An 18,596-nucleotide genomic window follows, 5' to 3' on the forward strand; every position below is an offset into this window, starting at 1 on the left:
TACTGATTAACATCTTTTTAATTATTAAATATTCTCTGGGTTACCTCATATCTTGTTTTTCTTCCCTATTCAAAGTATATAACTTTACTTACAAAAAACGTTCAGGAAAAGTTCTGATTAATTACAGCTAAATTCACTCCAAATATACCCTGCATCCAGTTACTAAAATGAATTAAAATTTCCTACTGGCAAAGTGAACCAAAGATTTTTCTGCTGGAAGTAAAGTGCTTTTGGCTTTTTTAAGTTGCAGAACATCTGAAAAATGGAAAGAAAAAAGCAAAATGCACATGTATAATCTCACCACTTTATCAAATCATTAGTTTTCATTTTCTTTCTTCCCTGTTTTTTTCTTGTTCATATGAATAAGTCAGTATTTTCTGATGGTACTTACTGAGTCTTAAAAACATCACTTTGAGAAATACAATCAGTAGACAAATGCTGATTGTTTATAACTAGAATAATTTTGTAAGTTAATAAAATTAATATCATTCAAGGAAAGTAAATCTGCTAATTATGAATGGAAATTAGTTTTAATGTTGGATTTTTGTAGGGGTATATCATTCAGAAAAGAGAAATAAAACCAAGCCTGGAAGTAGATAAACCAACCGAAGACATACTCACGTAAGTATGTAGGCATGGGTCGATTTGCTTTGGGTGTTTATTAATGTTCCTTTATTTTTCTTTTTCTTTTTTTTTAAATAGATTTATTTATTTTTGGCTGCATTGGGTCTTTGTTGCTGTGCGTGGGCTTTCTCTAGTTGCGGCAAGTGGGGGCTGCTCTTTGTGGCAGTGCGGGGGCTACTCATTCCGGTGGCTTCTCTTGTTGCGGAGCATGGGCTCTAGGCGTGCGGGCTTCAGTAGTTGTGGCACACGGGCTCATTAGTTGTGTCTCGCAGGCTCCAGAGCGCAGGCTCAGTAGTTGTGGTGCACAGGCTTAGTTGTTATGTGGCATGTGGGATCTTCCTGGACCAGGGATCGAACCCGTGTCCCCTGCATTGGCAGGCGGATTCTTAACCACTGCACCACCAGGGAAGTCCCTATTAACGTTCTTGGTAAATATGTTTTACAGGTATGAGGAATTTCATCCTTTCTTGTTTTCTCAACATTCACAATGTCCATATATAGAATTTGAATCATTTGACAAGGTGGGTTTTCTGATTCTTTTTTTGACCATTTAGCATGATGTGAGTTGTTAAATTAATATCAACTTGCTTTGATTGAGAAATTGAAAATATTTCTGCTTTACAATCATTATGAATCTGGACATTAAAAACCAGTGCAGTCACAGATACAAACTAGTGGAAATGTTTGTTGTTTCTTTATTTCAAGATGAAGGACCAAAGATTTGAACTTAATTTGATTCCTGACTGCTTAGCTATATAATACATTTACTGGAAATCTACTCAAGTTCTTTGAGTGGTGTTATGAAACAAAATGGACCCTAAAATTCTGTGTATGCAAGTTGAAGCAGAGACCGTGTTTGTGTGGTTTTTTTCCAGCTAGTTGATTGTCTTTTTCTTCTTTTGATAAGGCCGTAGATGAATTTTATTCCAAGATAGAAGGTCAGAAAATAGATTTAAAAGCTTTACAACAGGTATGGTGTTATTAAAAACATTTATATAAATCAGCTAGCCTTGAGTGTGGTTTGCTGGGTAGATGATGCTCTCATACAGGAATGGGCAGCCTTTTAGAAGTAGTTTGGGAATGCCCTGATCTCTTGGTATATTAATAAAGGTCCAGGGGAACTATCAGTGTTTAAAAAAAAATACGCTCATTTGCTCCATTAGAATATCAAATATTCTCTAAACCAGAAAATACAGTGGGAAGGAGGCCTGTTATTTATTCCCTGGTATAATTTGCTTTATTACAACAACCCAGAGCTTCTCAAACTTTGCTGTAAAGGGAATAGTGTTTCAAAGAGGAGATTTTTAAATAGGCCAAAGGAGAGGGAATAGTTTTCTCTATACAAATAAGTATATATTTGTTTATCATTAAACTGTTTTCTTTTTTAAAGTGGGCTTTTGAACTAGGTCTTTAATATGCTTTGCATGTATCATGACTCCACAAGGAGGGTTTAATAGGCTGTATTTTGTTTTCCCAGCTCATTTGACCATGTTTGGGGAGCTTTTACTGCAGAACAGTTTTAGAAAATGGCCAAAGTCACGCTTGATTCGATTTTTCAGAAATACTCATCGAATCTTAAAATATGTGTGCAAAAACTTGAAATTATGTGAATCTCTGTATCCTCCCCACCTTGGTTGTAAAAAAATTAACAAGAGCGGAATTTCAAAGCAAGTGGGTCACATGAGTTACATAGTGTGATTGCCACATGGTGGCAGCACTTTAGTAAGTAAACAGATATTTAAGAGTAACATTGAACCCCATGTACATCAAAATACCCATGAATTATTTTAGTAATCACTGTGTGTTCTTTTAATAGTCACCATTCTTATAACTTAAATATTTTTAATATTACATCCAGCATGCAAACATTCACTAATTGGTGATGCTATTACTAGTGTTACAAAATTAGCCCCACATCAGTAACCTTAATATGTAAGTTCCGTGTGATAGAATGCTATACAGCCATCCCTCGGTGTCTGCAGTGGATTGTTCCAGGAGCCCCTGTGGGTACCAAAATCCAAGGATATTCAAGTCCCTTATATAAAATGGTGTAGTACAGGGAATATAGTTAGCCTCCCATATCTGCAGGTTTTGTATCTGCACGTACGGAGGGCTGACTGTATAAAAGTTCACATAACTACCATGAGCCTTTGTGCTGTTAATTTAGGAAGAAGAATACTCTGTAAAATACTAGAAATAAGGCTGAGAAAATTAAAAGCAGCAATAAAATAAAAGGAAGCTATTTTAGGAATTAATGCTAAAAATGCACTCGCCCAAACTTTAATGTCATAGGGAAAAATGTCTTGAATTCTGCCTGCTTGAATAATGCAAGGGCAGTAGGGCATATATTACATACAATGTAACCTGTAATCAAAATACCTTCCTGTATAGGGGAATGGGATGTAGATGGTCAGGAGAGGTAATTTTGGAGCATGAAACACTTTGGGGTAGGATAGACCTGGGGAGATGGACTATGGGGAACTTTAGCTAGTTAGGTAACAACATTGAGGGGGCAGAAGTAGGGGTGGGATAGTGAGTTTCAGGAGGTAAAAGAGAGAAGGTACAGAAGGTAGAAGAAATCTAATTTTTAAAAACTCTCTTTTGTTAACAAAAGGAAAAACAAGCATTGAAGAAATTAGATAATGTCCGAAAGGATCATGAAAACAGATTAGAAGCTCTTCAGCAGGCTCAGGTATTATGTTTAGCTTTTTCAGATACTTTTTCAAAAATGGTAACTTTGGCATTGTAACACGTTTTTGGTTTATTTCATAAGGAAATAGACAAACTTAAAGGAGAGCTTATAGAAATGAACCTACAAATAGTTGACAGAGCCATTCAGGTTGTTCGAAGTGCTTTAGCCAACCAGATAGACTGGACAGAAATTGGGTTAATTGTGAAAGAAGCCCAAGCTCAAGGAGACCCTGTTGCAAATGCAATCAAAGAATTAAAACTACAAACAAATCATGTTACAATGCTGCTAAGGTAAGTTTGATTCTTAGTTAAGCAGTTAGTGTTTGTCTTTATTTTGCTATTTAATTTTTCACTGTATTCGTTGAAGTTTTTTTTATTTGGAAATTTATCTTTGAAAATACAGAAAAAAATTAATTTACATTAAAATAATGCAACTATTTAAGTACTGTAAACCATTTATAATTTCCTTGAGAAAAAAATCGAAAATAAAAAAGGGATGTCATTGACATTAGTGAAATACTATTGAATATTTTTAATAGAAATCCATACTTGTTATCAGAGGAGGAAGATGATGATGTTGATGGTGACGTCAGTACTGAGAAAAATGAAACCGAACCACCAAAAGGAAAAAAGAAAAAGCAAAAGAATAAACAACTGCAGAAGCCTCAGAAAAATAGGCCATTGCTTGTTGATGTTGATCTCAGCTTGTCAGCATATGCCAATGCCAAAAAGTAAGTCATAAATTTAAGTATTTATTTTATTTTATTTATTTGCCATGCTGCATGGCATGTGGGGTCTTAGTTCCCTGAGCAGCGTTTGAACCCGTGCCCCCTGCATTGGAAGCACAGACTCCTAACCACTGGACCACCAGGGAATTCCCATAAGTATAAATTTTAGGTATAATATTATCTGCAATAAATCTGTTAGGGTATTAAGGATAAGAACTATCATTATTTTGACTGTATATTCTTTGAGGTGAAATACTTTTTTAAAAGTATTTAAGGTTGTTCTTGATGATTTGTGAGTCTGTAAAATTAGAAATAACATAAATAGGAAACTAAAGAATAAAGATTTTATCTAAAATTAAAAGATATATTTTTCTAGGTATTATGATCACAAGAGATATGCTGCTAAGAAAACACAGAAGACTGTTGAAGCTGCTGAGAAGGTACTTAATATTTCTTAGAATGAATGTTGTTTTTCTCTGCTTTATTAATTTAATGGACTTAATTATTTCTTCTCTTTAAATGAGGTTTTCAAATTCAGAAATACCTTTCAAACTTAATTTTGCTTTAAATGTGTGCATTTCCAGTATTTATTTTGTCCCCAACCCTCTCTTCCCCAGGTCTCTATCTCAGTAATTATCCCTTTTTTGCTCAAGTTAAAAATGTTGGAGTCATCCTGGACTCTTCTCATATCTAGTCAATCATTTTAAATAAAAAATGAAGTCATTTCTCTCTGTTCAACATCTTCCAGTTTCTTCCCATCTTACTCAAGACACCTTAAAGCCTGGATCAGGTAGGGAGGCCTATCTGCTTCCCTCTGATCACATCACCCACACTCCCCTTGTTACACACTGTTTCCAGCCACAGTGGGATCTTAAGCTGTTCCTACATCAGTGGCCCATACTGCCTTCTCAGGGCCTTTGCACTTGCTCTTTCTGCCAAGAATGTTCTCCCCTCAGATTTTTCATGGTTTGATCCCCCCTCATCATTCATGTGTCTACTTAAGACTATCAGAGCGGCCTTTCTTGACCACTCGTAGTGAAAATAAAACTACCTCAATCACTCCCTTTTCACTCTTGTTTTTCTTTTTTAAAAACACCCATCCCAACATATGTTTATCTGTCTTCCCTCTAGAATGTAGATTGCATGAAAGTAGGATCTTTATCTGTTTTATTCATTGCTGTGTCCGAGTCCCTAGAATATTGCCTGAAACATAGTCACATTAATATCTGTTAACTGAGTGGTCTTCATGACTTAGCTCTCTATCTGCCTCTCCAACCTCATTTACCCTATGATCATACTTGCTGGTCAAGCTGGCCTTTTCCTTCTGCTTACAGTGCTCTTTGTATTCTTTGCCTTGATAATTCCATTAATCCTTCAGGCTTCAGCCTAAATGCCATTTCCTCAGAAATACCTTCTTTGACCATAATCAGTTATAAATTAGGTTCCCTTGTTATACTCTCATAGCATCCTTTGAAACATTTACCATGTTTATTTGAATAATTATGTGTTTTATATATGTCTCTTCTCCTAGACCCCAGTGGGGTAGGAAGTAGAAACTTTGTCTTGTTCATTGTGTGTCTCTGACATCTAGCCCAAAGCCTATTATATGGTTGCACTGAGTATATGGTAAACAGATGAACTCTTTTTCATTGTAGGTCTTGAGCAGATACTTGTATACAAATCATTTTAATATTTAAGGCCAAAATTTCTTTATTTTATTACTTTTTAAAAAATAAATTTATTTATTTATGGCTGTGTTGGGTCGTCATTGATGTGCTTTCTCTAGTTGTGGCGAGTGGGGGCTACTCTTCATTGCGGTGCGTGGGCTTCTCATCGTGGTGGCTTCTCTTGTTGTGGAGCATGGGCTCTAGGCGCACGGGCCTCAGTAGTTGTTGTGTGGGCTCAGTAGTTGTGGCTTGCGGACTCTAGAGCACAGGCTCAGTAGTTGTGGTGCACAGGCTTAGTGGTTCCACAGCATGTGGGATCTTCCTGGACCAGGGATTGAACCCGTGTCCCCTGCATTGGCAGGCGGATTCTTAACCACTGCACCACTAGGAAAGTCCCCATTTTATTACTTTCATGTGTGTATGGTGTGTGTGTATAGATAGTGCCATTTGTGACATTTAAAAACCCATTTCTTCCCCTGTCATTTACTTGGTGTTATTTAAGTAAATTTTCAACAGATTACTTAAAAACTCTTTTCTTATGAATAGGCGTTCAAATCAGCAGAAAAGAAAACAAAGCAAACCTTAAAAGAAGTCCAGACAGTTACCTCTATTCAAAAAGCAAGAAAAATATATTGGTAAGTATTCTACCTTTTTAAAATACATTTTTTCTTTCTATCAAAATTATACATGCACATTATTTAGAAAATCAAGCAGTTCTACAAAGCTTGTTAAAAAACCAGTAACCCCGCAAACTTTTATCCCTACTCCTATTGCCTCCTCTCCCAAGGAAACTTTTAGCTCTTTTAGCTGAATCTTTTGATATATACCTCCATTTCTCTTAGTAATATATTGCTGCTTCTTAATTTTTCTGTTTTACACTCTATTAATAACTTCCCACCTTGGAAAGTGAAGATTTTATTCTTTCCATTTGTGCTCCGTTACATACACACACATCACCTGGCTTCTCAGTATACTTACAGCATAATTTTGTCAAGAGTGATGTTCTGTGTTAACATTATTATGAATATTTAAGTTGTAATCAGAACTGGATCATATAGTATTCTGTTTTCCCTTCCTGCTCAGTATTTTATCTTCCCTGAAGTTAATAATTGTTTCATTTGCTTTCTTTTTATTTTTGTTCTTGTTATTAGCCATGTCCAAATTTGCTTCCAAGTGTGTTCAAACATATTGGAATTTTATCAGTATCATCTTCTTGCAGAAGTCTTTCCTGGAGCTTTTTGACCTACTTTGTTCTAGATTGGTTACTGTAAGCATTTTAAGATCTCCTTTTTTTTATTATCCTGGAACTTCTCTGTAACCTCTCTCTGTGTTGTATCTTCTGTCCTGAATCTCAGACTTCCTTTTTCTTTGGTTATGGACTATGTGCTCTAGAAGCTTCATGAAAAGGGGTATGTAGAAGTTAAAGTTTTTGAGGTGTCCAATGTATAAAAAAATTATTTTACTCATAAGAGTTTGGATAGGTATAGAATTCTAATTTGAAAATATGTTTCCCTCAGACTTTTAAAAAGGCATTGTCCATTGTATTAACTTCCAGGTTTGATCTTGAGTTTTCTGTCATTTTGATAGTTGCTGTTTTAATAGGAAACTTGTTTTTGCCTTTCTGTAAGCTTCTAGATCTTTTTTTTCTTCCTCTCAGTTTTCCAAAATTTCACAGGAATATAGGTTGGTGATGATGTTTTTATCCATTATGCTGGATACTTTGTGGGCCTTTTAAATTGGAAACGTGGTTTGGAGAAATTTTCTTGAACTATTTCTTAGAAAATTGCCTACCTTCTGTCTTTTTTTGTTTTGTTTTCTTTTTCTTTCTTTCTAGAAGTCTCATGTTTTACTTATGGGACCCCTCCCCCCCTTAGCAGTCCTATTGCATTGCATTTTCTGTTTTTCAACTTTTTGTTCTATATTGAGATTTTCTCAACTCTATCTTTCAATCCTTCCATTGAATTTTTTAATCTTTTATTTCTTCCTATCATGTTTTAATTTTAAGCTGTTTTTGGTTTTTTGAATGTTACTTTAAAAAAACATACTGCTCTAGTTTCTTTATAACTGAGAATAGTTTTGATGTGTTACATTTTATTTAGTATCCTTTTCTTGCAGGTCTGTCTTCTCCAAGTTTCTTTTTTCTATTTGTTGGTTTTGTCTCCAGCGTTCACTTGTGTACGTCTGGTGATCCTTGACTGTCTACTCACTTTTTATAGCAGAACATTAAAATGGTGATTGGAAGTTCTTTGTGGGTTGTTGGACTTGTAAAATGATCTGTGTGGGCCATCTGTGGAACTCTTGAAGTCTTTAGCTTTTTGCCTTTTCGGCTGGTCTCATTTCCCACAAAAGCTTCTTTCTCTTCTATTTGTAAAGTGAAGACCTGGCTATCACCATTTTGGGAGCTCGGTGGAAATAATAAGCTGGAGAGTCTTAGTATCCAGTATTTCATACATTTACTTAATTGCCCTATTTTACATATATTACCCCTACTTACAACTGTGATATGTTTCCCCTAGTCCAGAGATCCTCTTTGTACCCTTTTAAAGAATTAATTTCTGACTTTCTGTTAGAGTGTTGAAGGGGCAGTTACCACCATGTTCCGAGCTGGAGAGATCTAGGGAAGTGCTTACTTCTTGATAAGATTTTCAGCCAGTTCTTCTGTTTTTAAACCTCATCTTAAACCCTATTTCTAGCAGTACCTGTGCTCTTTATGGGTCATACAGTGTAAGTCGATTAGTCTCTTGGTTTTTTGCACCGTCAGCTCAGGATTCAGCTTCTTGAGTCTGCTCACTTGTTCATTTATTTTCCAGCTTTCAAAATTTTGTTGCTTTTTTCTTTCTCTCTTAACATCTCTATTGATGAATATGATTGACCTGTAATTTTCATTTCTCATAATGTTTTTGTTAACTGTTGGTACAAGGTTATATTATCTCATAAAACAAATTGGAAAGTGTTCCTTTATCAGTTGTCCTTAAATGTTGATGGAAGTCACCTGGAGTTTTCTTTATGGGAAAGTTTTTCATTACAGATTCAAATTCTTTAGTAGATAAAAGGACTACTCAGATTTTCTAGTTTTGGTTAGCAATGTTTTTCTAAGACTTTGTCTATTTTGTCCAAAGTTTGAAATTTATTGGCAAAAAGTTTATAATATTCCACTTAACTTTTTTTTTTTTTTTGGCCACGCCGCGTGGCATGTGGGATCTTAGTTCCCTGACCAGGGATCAAACCCGTTCCCTCTGCAGTGGAAGCATGGTGTCTTAACCACTAGACCACCAGGGAGGTCCCTCCACTTAAGTTTTTAACATCCCTAGAATCATTAATTACTTCTCCCTTTTCATTCAAGAATTATTTGTGCCTTCTCTCTTTCTTGATTAATCTGACCAGAGGATTTTCAGTAGTAGTAATATCATTAAAGAACCAGTTTTTGACTATTGATCTCCAGTATTATATATGTGCCTTCTATTTTAATAATTATTTTCATCCTTCTACTTTTCTTTGGGATTTATTTGCATTTTCCTTTCTGATTTCTTGAGACAGAAGCTTAGTTCATTGATTTCCCCTTTCCCCCGGCCTCTTTTCTAATATATGTAAGGCAGTGAATTTCCCTCAGCATGGCTTTAACTGTATCTAAAAACTTTTGTTGTTTAGGATTTTCATTATCTTTCATGTCAAGATATATTCTAATTTCCATGGTGATTTCTTCACTCATGCATTATTTAGAAGTATATGTATTACTGTCCAAACACATGGGGGTTTTTGGTTACTTTTTGTTACTGATTTTTAGCTTTATTTGCATAAAAGAGGTGACATTCTGAATTATCTCAGTCATTTGGTGTTTGTTGTTGAAACTTGCTTTATGGCCCAGTCTATTTATGGGCAGCTTTATTTATAAATGTTTCATATATAGTTGAAAATAGTGTCTTTTCTACAGTTACTGAGTGCATTTCTCTAAATATCAGGTCATGTTTATCAATCATGTTGTTCGAATCTTTGGCACCTTTATAATTCTCTTTTTAATGCTTGTTTTCCCAGTTACTGAGAGAAGTGTGTTAAATATCATACGGTTTGGATTATCTGTTTTTCCTTTTACTTCTGAACTTTTGCTTTATATATGTGAGGCTATGTAATTAGGTGATACAAATATGGAACTGTTATATCATCTCAGTGAATTGAGCCTTTTATTAATTTTAATGAAATGTCCTTTTATATCTATTTTTTCCATCTGTGTGAGATGTTAAAACTGTATAAACTGTTTTTTGGTTAGTATTTGCATGGTATTATCTTTTTCCATAATTATATTTCAACCTTTTTATATCCTTATATTTTAAAGGAGTATATATCATTGTTTTTTCCCCAGTCTGACAGTCTTTGCATTTTACCTGGAGAATTGACTACATTTATATTTAATATAATTTCTGATATATTTGGGTTTAAATCTAACCATCTTACTGCTAGCTTTCAGTGTGTCTTATTTGTTTTGTGTTCTTTTTTGTCTTCCTTGTTGCTTTATTTTGATTAGTTGGCTTTTTTTTTTTTTGGCCTGTTAGTTAGTTATGTATTCCTCTGCTAGGATGATTACAAAATACATCCTTGATTTATCTTTCACATTCTTTTTGTCCTTGTGGGTTTATGTCTTTTTGCAAACCTCTTTACCATCAATAGGGAAGTGGTTAAATCAGTATAGTACATCCATTCAGCAATGAGGAAAATATATTTTTAAGTGAAAAAAGAAAAAAATATGCAGAACAGTGTGTTGTGTCTGAAAAAGAGAAAAGGTTTAGAATAAGCATTTTATTTTAGCTTTTGTATGTATAAAGAAACTCTGGAGAGGGTACAGGAAGCTAATGGCCAACTGGTTAGTAGTAGCTGTGGGGACTGAAGAGATGTAGGATCTCTCACTATACTTTTTTATGTAATTAAAACATTTTTTGAACCATGTATATGTATTACTCAATAAAAAATCAGATTAGAAAATAGGAATAGAGTCCTTTTGCTATTATATTTTGGGAGCTATGAGGAAGTTTCATTTAATGCCTGTGCTCAATCTATCATCTTTAACCAGAAATTTTAAAAGTCTAGGTTAAATCATAAAAAAATTATCTTGTGAGTCATATGTAAAATAGGAAATATTTATGTGCATCTCATTTTCTAAATGTCATACAAATATACACTCTTTACTTTTTATTGTAGTGGTATGTATTAATCATGAAAACCCAAGTTAATTTGTTTCTTGAGAAAAGTTATAATTTTACACTTCTGACAGCAATTTTTGGTTTTAAACTGTAAAGAATATCATACATGTAACATTCAGTTGATTAATTGAAGACAGAATGGGAAAACAGCTTTTCTTTCTCATCGGTGGTCCCAAAGCCTATCCAGTGCCCCACTGAAAGAAAGCTAAACCTAGGGACCATGTGACATTTTATGCTTTTGCTTTTTGTAATTCATTGTTATAACGTCAGTTTAAGAAGGCTGTCTATGTGGGAGGGAAATAAAGAGAGAACATATTTTTTAAGCATAAAATTGAATTGTTTTCTACTGAGACTGTCTTAAGAATATCCTAGGGCAATTTGTATTGCAAGTTTTCAGTAAAATTCAGCTTGATGTCTTAAGAAATTAAGCCATCAAGTTGTCTTAACCTTCACAGATAGGAGAGCTTTCTGTTTTATTTTGTTTGTTAAAAGGGTGTGAATTCAGGCAACTATGAAGGGAAAGAAATGTTAACTTTTTTCTTTAAAATTTGATAGGTTTGAGAAATTCCTCTGGTTCATTAGCTCAGAGAACTATCTAATTATTGGTGGACGAGATCAGCAACAGAATGAAATAATTGTGAAAAGATACTTGACACCAGGTAGGTAAGATTAAAATTCTGAAGAATTTTCTTTTAAGTAACTGGATTGGTTATCTCAATATTAGGTGTAGATTTTTATCTTGTACTCCTTTGTTTGACAGATTTAATTGGTAGAAAGAATTTCATGGTTTATGGTTTGTTGAATATGTGCTTTGACACTTGATTCACATTTTAAGTGAATATCCCTAAAGTAGTAATGCCGAGCTAATCTGTAGTATTAGATTTTTGATTTTCTACTGCATTAAGAAAATAGCTTTCAATCCTCCAAAGTCATTGTAGATCAGATTTTTAAAAGCTTAATTTTTCAGTGCTGAAGTTTGTAACCGTTTTTCACTTTTAGAAGCAGGACTTAAGTGCTGTGTTGTAAGGCCTCTCGTTTTTTTTTTTGTTGTTTTGTTTTGTTTTGCGGTACGTGGGCCTCTCACTGTTGTGGCCTCTCCCGTTGCGGAGCAAAGGCTCTGGACGCGCAGTCTCAGCGACCATGGCTCACGGGCCCAGCCGCTCCGCGGCATGTGGGGTCTTCGCGGACCGGGGCACGAACCCGCGTCCCTTACATCGGCAGGTGGACTCTCAACCACTGCGCCAGCAGGGAAGCCCCTCTCATTTTTTTTTGTTTGCTGATAACCACCACTTCACTGTGGCTGAACCCTCAGTGTGAGTATCAGAAATCAATAATCAGTATCAGAGCTAATCTGATGTCCTTTGAGGATCCAGAGCCAGGAAAGAAAGCAACAGGGTTAGGTTACATGGTACCCAGGACTTGGTCTCTGTCTTCTCTAACTTTGTTCATTGTGAGCTGAGCCTTTCATGGAACTGTATGGACTTTGCTCTTCTTTGAGTTTCAAATCTCAGATGAACTATCCATGGCAAACAATGGCTGCTCATTTTTTCTGTTGGAAACCATGCACTTTACTTTTCCCTAGTTGACCATTCATTCCTGCATTCATCTGTTTGCTCATTTGTTCATTTGTTGCTATCACACACTTCAGAATAAAACTAGAATTCCTCATTGTGGCTTACAAGGCTCCTGACTTCTTCTCTAGCCTCATTTCTTACTTTTCCTTCAGTCTGGCTTCCTGGCTGTTTGTCACATTTGTCAACCATCTATGGTCCTCAGGACCTTTGCACTTGCTAGGATGACTCATCTCTATGTGTCTCTCACCCATCGTCAGGCTAGCCTGGGCTTGCTTATATGGTAACTCAGCAAATTTCTGAGAGAAAAAGAGGAAGCATACAGCACCTCTCAAGGCCTAGGCTGGGAACTGGCATTTGGTCACATCTGCCACATTCTGCTGGCCAAGGCAGGTCAAGGGGTCGGCCCACATTTGAGGGATGGGGAAGTGGACTCCACCTCTTGATGGGAGAAGCTTCAAGGTCATAGAGCGAAGAGGTGTGGATAGAGGGAGGGAGAAGAACTGTGACTATTTTTGTAATCTGCCTTATTAGCATTGTTTTCCTCTGAGGAGGCCTATGAGAAATCTCCCAGGGGTGGGAGAGAGACTTTCCTTTATATGTCTTTTTATACCTTTTGGATTTTGAACCCATTAAAAAATAAGTAAATAAACAATTTCAACTTAAAAACAAAGGAACAGGACTTAAAGTATTATTTGTTTTAAAGGGGACATTTATGTACATGCTGACCTTCATGGAGCAACTAGCTGTGTAATTAAGAATCCAACAGGTAATATATTTCTTTCTATGATTCATAACTTTAATTCTTTTGTTTAAAATATTTTTAGTATAAGAGAAAAATCACTAATACAGATAAAGAAGGACACTTTATAATGATAAAAGTGTCAATCCATCAATAAGGTGTAACAGTTATAAGCACATATGCATCTGTAACTTCCCTGGTGGTGCAGTGGTTAAGAATCCGCCTGCCAGTACAGGGAACACAGGTTCAAGCCCTGGTCCAGGAAGATCCCACATGCCGCAGAGCAGCTAAGCCCGTGCACCACAACTTCTGAGCCTGTGCTCTAGAGCCTGCGAGCCACAACTACTGAGTCCATGTGCCACAACTACTGAAGCCCGCATGCCTAGAGCCTGTGCTCTGCAACAAGAGAAGCCACTGGAATGAGAAGCCCACGCACCACGATGAAGAGTAGCCCCTGCTTGCACAACTAGAGAAGGCCTGCGTGCAGCAACGAAGACCCAACACAGCCAAAAATAAGTAAATGAATTTATAAAATAATAAATAAACAAACATATGCATCCAACAATAGAGCCATAGAATACATGAAGGGAGAAATTAACAATTTAATAATAGTAGTTCAAGATATCAATACCTAACTTTCAATCATGGCTAGAATAACTAGCTATAAGATCAACAGAGAAACAGAAGAGTTGAACAACACTCAAGTTACCTAGATTCTACACATATCTGTAGTACACTCTACCTCACAACACTAGATTACTCATTCTTCTCAAGTGCACATGGAACATTCTCCAGGGTAGACCATATGATAGTCTATAAAATAAGTCTCAGTTAATTTAAAACTAATGAATCATATAAAGTAAATTTTCCGACCATAATGGAGTGAAATTAGAAACCACTAATAGAAGAAAATTTAGAAAATTCACAAATGTGTGGAAATAAACAACACACTCATAAAATAACCAGTGGATCAAAGAGGAAATCACAGGGGGTATTAGAAAATACTTTGAGGTGAACGAAATGCAAACAAATTTATTGAGACTTATGAGATGCACCTAAGGCAGTGCTCAGAGAGAAATTTATAGCTGTACTACCTATAATAAAAAAGAGGAATGATTTGAAATCAATAACAAAACTGTACACATTAAGATGTAGAAAAAGAAAAGCAGATAACCCATAGTAAGGAAAGGAAGGGAAATGGTAAAGATTAGAGTGGAAATAAAACAGAATAGAAAGACAGTGGAGAAAAATCAACAAAACCAAAGTTAGTTCTTTGAAAAGATCGATAAAACTGATAAACCTTTAGCTAGACTAACCAAAACAATAAGATGCAAATTCCTAAAGTCTACAGAACTTTTAAAGAAGACTGAACATCAGTCCTTCATAAACTTCCAAAAGGTAGAAGAGAGAGGAACTTTCTAACTCATTCTATAGGGCTGGTATTACCCTAATAACAAAACCAGATGAAGATATCACAGGAAAGAAAACTACAGACCAATATTATTTATGAATATAGATACAAAAGTCCTCAACAAAATATTAGGAAACTGAATCCAGCAGCATATTACAAGGATTATACACATGATAAAGTGGGATTTATTCCCAGGAATGCAAAGTTGGTTTAACATATGAAAATTAATGTAATATAGTGTATTAATAAAATAAAGGACAAAAACCACATGATGATCTCAATTGATGCAGAAAAAGCCTTTGGTAATAATCCAGTACTCATTTGTGATAAAAACACTCAACAAACTAAGAATAGATGGAAACTTCCTCAAGTTGGTAAAGAACATCTATGAAAAAATCCACAGCTAAAAATCATGCTTAATGGTGAAAGACAGCTTTTCCCCCAAGATCAGGAACAAGATAAGCACATCTGTTCTTTTCACACTTTTACCCAACATTGTATGGAGGTTCTAAGTAGGCCATTAGGCAATAAAAAGTTTAAAATATCCAAATTGGTAAGGGACAGATAAAACTATCTCTGTTTGCAAATGACATAATCTTATATATTTAAACCTTAAGCAATCTACTAAAAATTATTAGTTAATAAGTTCAGCAACGTCTAGGATATAAGGTCAATATATAAAAGTCAGTTATATTTTTATATACTAGCAATAAGCAGTATTAAAAGGAAATTAATAAAACATCCACTTATAACAGCATTACAAAAGAATAAAATATTTAGTAATAAATTTACCAAAAAGAAATGCAAGACATACACACCGAACTACAAAACATCATTGAAAGAAATTAAAGAAGACCTAAATAAAGGGGAACACTTCCAGTGTTTATGAATTAGAAGTCTTATATTGTCCTGATGGCAGTACTTCCCACATTAATCTACAGATATGTGCAGTTCCTCTCAAAATTCCAGCTGCCTGTTTTTGCAGAGATGGACAAAGCTCATACTGAAATTCATGTGGAAATGCAGAGTACCCAGATTAGCCAAATCATTCTTGAAAACGGAGAACAAAATTGGAGGACTCACACTACCTGATTTCAAAACCTCCTACAAAACAACAGTCAGTGTGGTATCAGGACAGTGTGATATTGGTGTGAGGATGGACTGATAGATTAATGAAGAGAATTGAGACTCCTTGTTTATGGTCAGTTGATTTTCAGCAAGGGTGCCAAGGCCATTCAATGGGGATAGAATAATTTTTTCAACAAATAGGGCTGATGCAACTAATATCCATGTGCCAAAGAATGAAGTTAGACCCCTGCTTCATACCATTTATAAAAATTAAAAGCAGGGACTTCCCTGGTGGTGCAGTGGTTGACAGTCCGCTTGCCAATGCAGGGGACGCAGGTTCGTGCCCCGGTCTGGGAAGATCCCACGTGCCGTGGAGTGGCTGGGCCCGTGAGCCATGGCCGCTGAGCCTGCGCGTCTGGAGACTGCTCCGCAACGGGAGAGGCCACAACAGTGAGAGGCCCACGTACCGAAAAAAAAAAAAAAGATTGCATCAGACCTAAATTTAAGAGCTAAAACTATAAGACTGTTAGAAGAAAATAAGGTGTAAAAAAAACTTCATAATCTTGGATCAGGAAGTCATTTTTTAGATATGACACCATAAGCATAAGCAACCGAAGAAAAAACAAATCAGACTTAAGCAAAATTAAAACTTTAATTCAGGGGACTCTATCAAGAAAGTGAAAAGACAGTCCACAGAATGGGAGGAAATATTTGCAAGTCATTAATGTGATAAAGGACCAATATCCAAAGAACTCTAGAACTCTTCTGACTCTAAAATAGAAAGGCAATTTTAAAATGAACAAAATTTTTAAAATGTGAAATAGACATTTCTCCAAAGATACAAAAGGCCAACAAGCACATGACAAGATGCTCAGCATCATTTGCCTGTTAGGGAAATGCAAATCAAAACCACAGAGAAATACCACTTAACACCCACAAGAATAGTTGAAATAAAAAAACAGACAGTGGGAATTCCCTGGCGGTCCAGTGGTTAGGACTCCACACTGTCACTGCCAAGGGCTTGGGTTCAATCCCTGGTCGGGGAACTAAAATCCCACAAGCCACACAGGGCGGCCAAAAGAAACAAAAAAACAGTAACATGTTGCTGAGGTTGTGGAGAGATTGGAACCCTTATACACTGCAGGTGGGAATGGACAATGATCTAGCTGCTATAGGAAATAGTTTCATAGTTTCTGAAAAAGGTGAACATAGATTTTACCATGTGACCCAGCAATTCCACTCCTAGGTATTCCAAGATAATTGAAAACATATGTCCAAACTTATTTGCAGATATTCATAATAGCATTATAATAGCCAAGAAATGGAAACAACCTGTATGTCGATTCATTGATTAATAAACAAAATGTGGTGTATCCATATAATAGAATATTATTCAGACTTAAGAAAAAATGAGGTACTGACATATGCTCTCACATGAATGAACCTTGAAAACATGCTAAGTGAAAGAAGCCAGGTATGTATGATTCCATGTATATGAAATTCCAAAATAGGCAAATCTGTAGAGACAAAGTAGATTAGTGATTGCCAGCAGCTGGGAAGATGAAGTGACTATTAATAGATACAGGATTTCTTTTGGGGATGATGAAAATGTTCTGAAATTAATGGTAATGATTGCATAGCTTTATGACTATACTAAAACCCACTGAATTGTACACTTTAAAAGAGTGAATTTTATGGTATGTGAATTATATCCCAATTTTAAAATATTTGAATTCTTACTGTAGGGGTATATTAATATGCTCTTCATTTTGACAGATAAGGCAATATATAGTAATTATGGAAGTCTTCAACCTTTGAATAGATTTTTCTAAATTATCCTTTCTGGAATGAAGTTAGAATTACTGATAAAAGTGAGGATATTTCTTCTCTGACTTGTTTTATTTACTTAGACCATTTAAAAACCTGCTGTGTAAATACATTTTTTAAAAACTTTTTTAAATTTATTTATTTTTGGCTGCGTTGGGTCTTTGTTGCTGTGCGCGGGCTTTCTCTAGTTGCAGCGAGCGGGGGCTACTCTTCATTGCAGTGCGCGGGCTTCTCATTGCGGTGGCTTCTCTTGTTGCGGAGCATGGGCTCTAGGCGTGTGGGATTCAGTAGTTCTGGCACACGGCTCAGTAGTTGTGGCTTGCAGGCTCTAGAGCGCAGGCTCATTAGTTGTGGCGCATGGGCTTAGTTGCTCCGTGGCATGCGGGATCTTCCCAGACCAGGGATCAAACCCGTGTTCCCTGCATTGGCAGGCAGATTCTTAACCACTGCACCACCAGGGAAGCCCTGTTAAATACATTTTTAATAAAAATAGTAACTTCTTGTAATACTGAAATTAAAGTGTGGTATTATTGTTTAAAATATAAGAGGAGTGAACCTGTTATGCTGCATGTGGTTTCCATGTCTTGCTCTAGAAAGTCTGTACTTCGGTACTGAAGCGTTCTAGTATTGTTATTACAGGAGAACCAATTCCCCCTCGGACCTTGACTGAAGCTGGCACGATGGCACTTTGCTACAGTGCTGCTTGGGATGCACGAGTTATCACTAGTGCTTGGTGGGTGTACCATCATCAGGTAATAAGGGCTGTGGTCCTTTTTCTTAATTTAGTAAGAGCAACTGTGTTCCAAATTGTGAGGATATAGAATTGAATGAGGCAGACAGAGTACCTTGTGATGGAGTTGACATTTTGGTGTTGAAAAATAGATGTGTAGTGGCAGGTAACAAAGTTTATTTTTAAAGCAGAGTAAGGGGATAGAGAGTGATAGAGGCTACCATTTTGAATGTAGTGTCAGGGAAGGCCTTTCTGGAAAGGTAAGATTTGAGAGTGATCCATGTAATTATATGGGATAAAGACTGTTCCCGTTATGACTGGCCTACTGACCTAAAAAGTCTTTCT

General features: G+C 36.0%; 1 protein-coding gene across 2 annotated transcripts in view; it reads left to right on the plus strand.

Annotated features, from left to right (window-relative positions):
- The window catches only part of NEMF (nuclear export mediator factor), a 52,044-nt gene that overhangs the window by 18,183 nt on the left and 15,265 nt on the right, over positions 1–18,596 (plus strand). For both annotated transcript variants that reach the window (XM_082845355.1, XM_082845356.1), the window contains exons 9-19: positions 551–621; positions 1,070–1,145; positions 1,532–1,594; positions 3,239–3,316; positions 3,398–3,606; positions 3,855–4,046; positions 4,420–4,483; positions 6,257–6,345; positions 11,458–11,561; positions 13,180–13,242; positions 18,161–18,273. In XM_082845355.1, the coding sequence (XP_082701481.1) occupies positions 551–621; positions 1,070–1,145; positions 1,532–1,594; positions 3,239–3,316; positions 3,398–3,606; positions 3,855–4,046; positions 4,420–4,483; positions 6,257–6,345; positions 11,458–11,561; positions 13,180–13,242; positions 18,161–18,273 (1,122 nt within the window). The remainder of the gene's footprint in view (positions 1–550; positions 622–1,069; positions 1,146–1,531; positions 1,595–3,238; positions 3,317–3,397; positions 3,607–3,854; positions 4,047–4,419; positions 4,484–6,256; positions 6,346–11,457; positions 11,562–13,179; positions 13,243–18,160; positions 18,274–18,596) is intronic.

Source organism: Leucopleurus acutus (genome assembly GCF_964270905.1).
Source record: "Leucopleurus acutus genome assembly, chromosome: 1".
Lineage (NCBI taxonomy): Eukaryota > Metazoa > Chordata > Mammalia > Artiodactyla > Delphinidae > Leucopleurus > Leucopleurus acutus.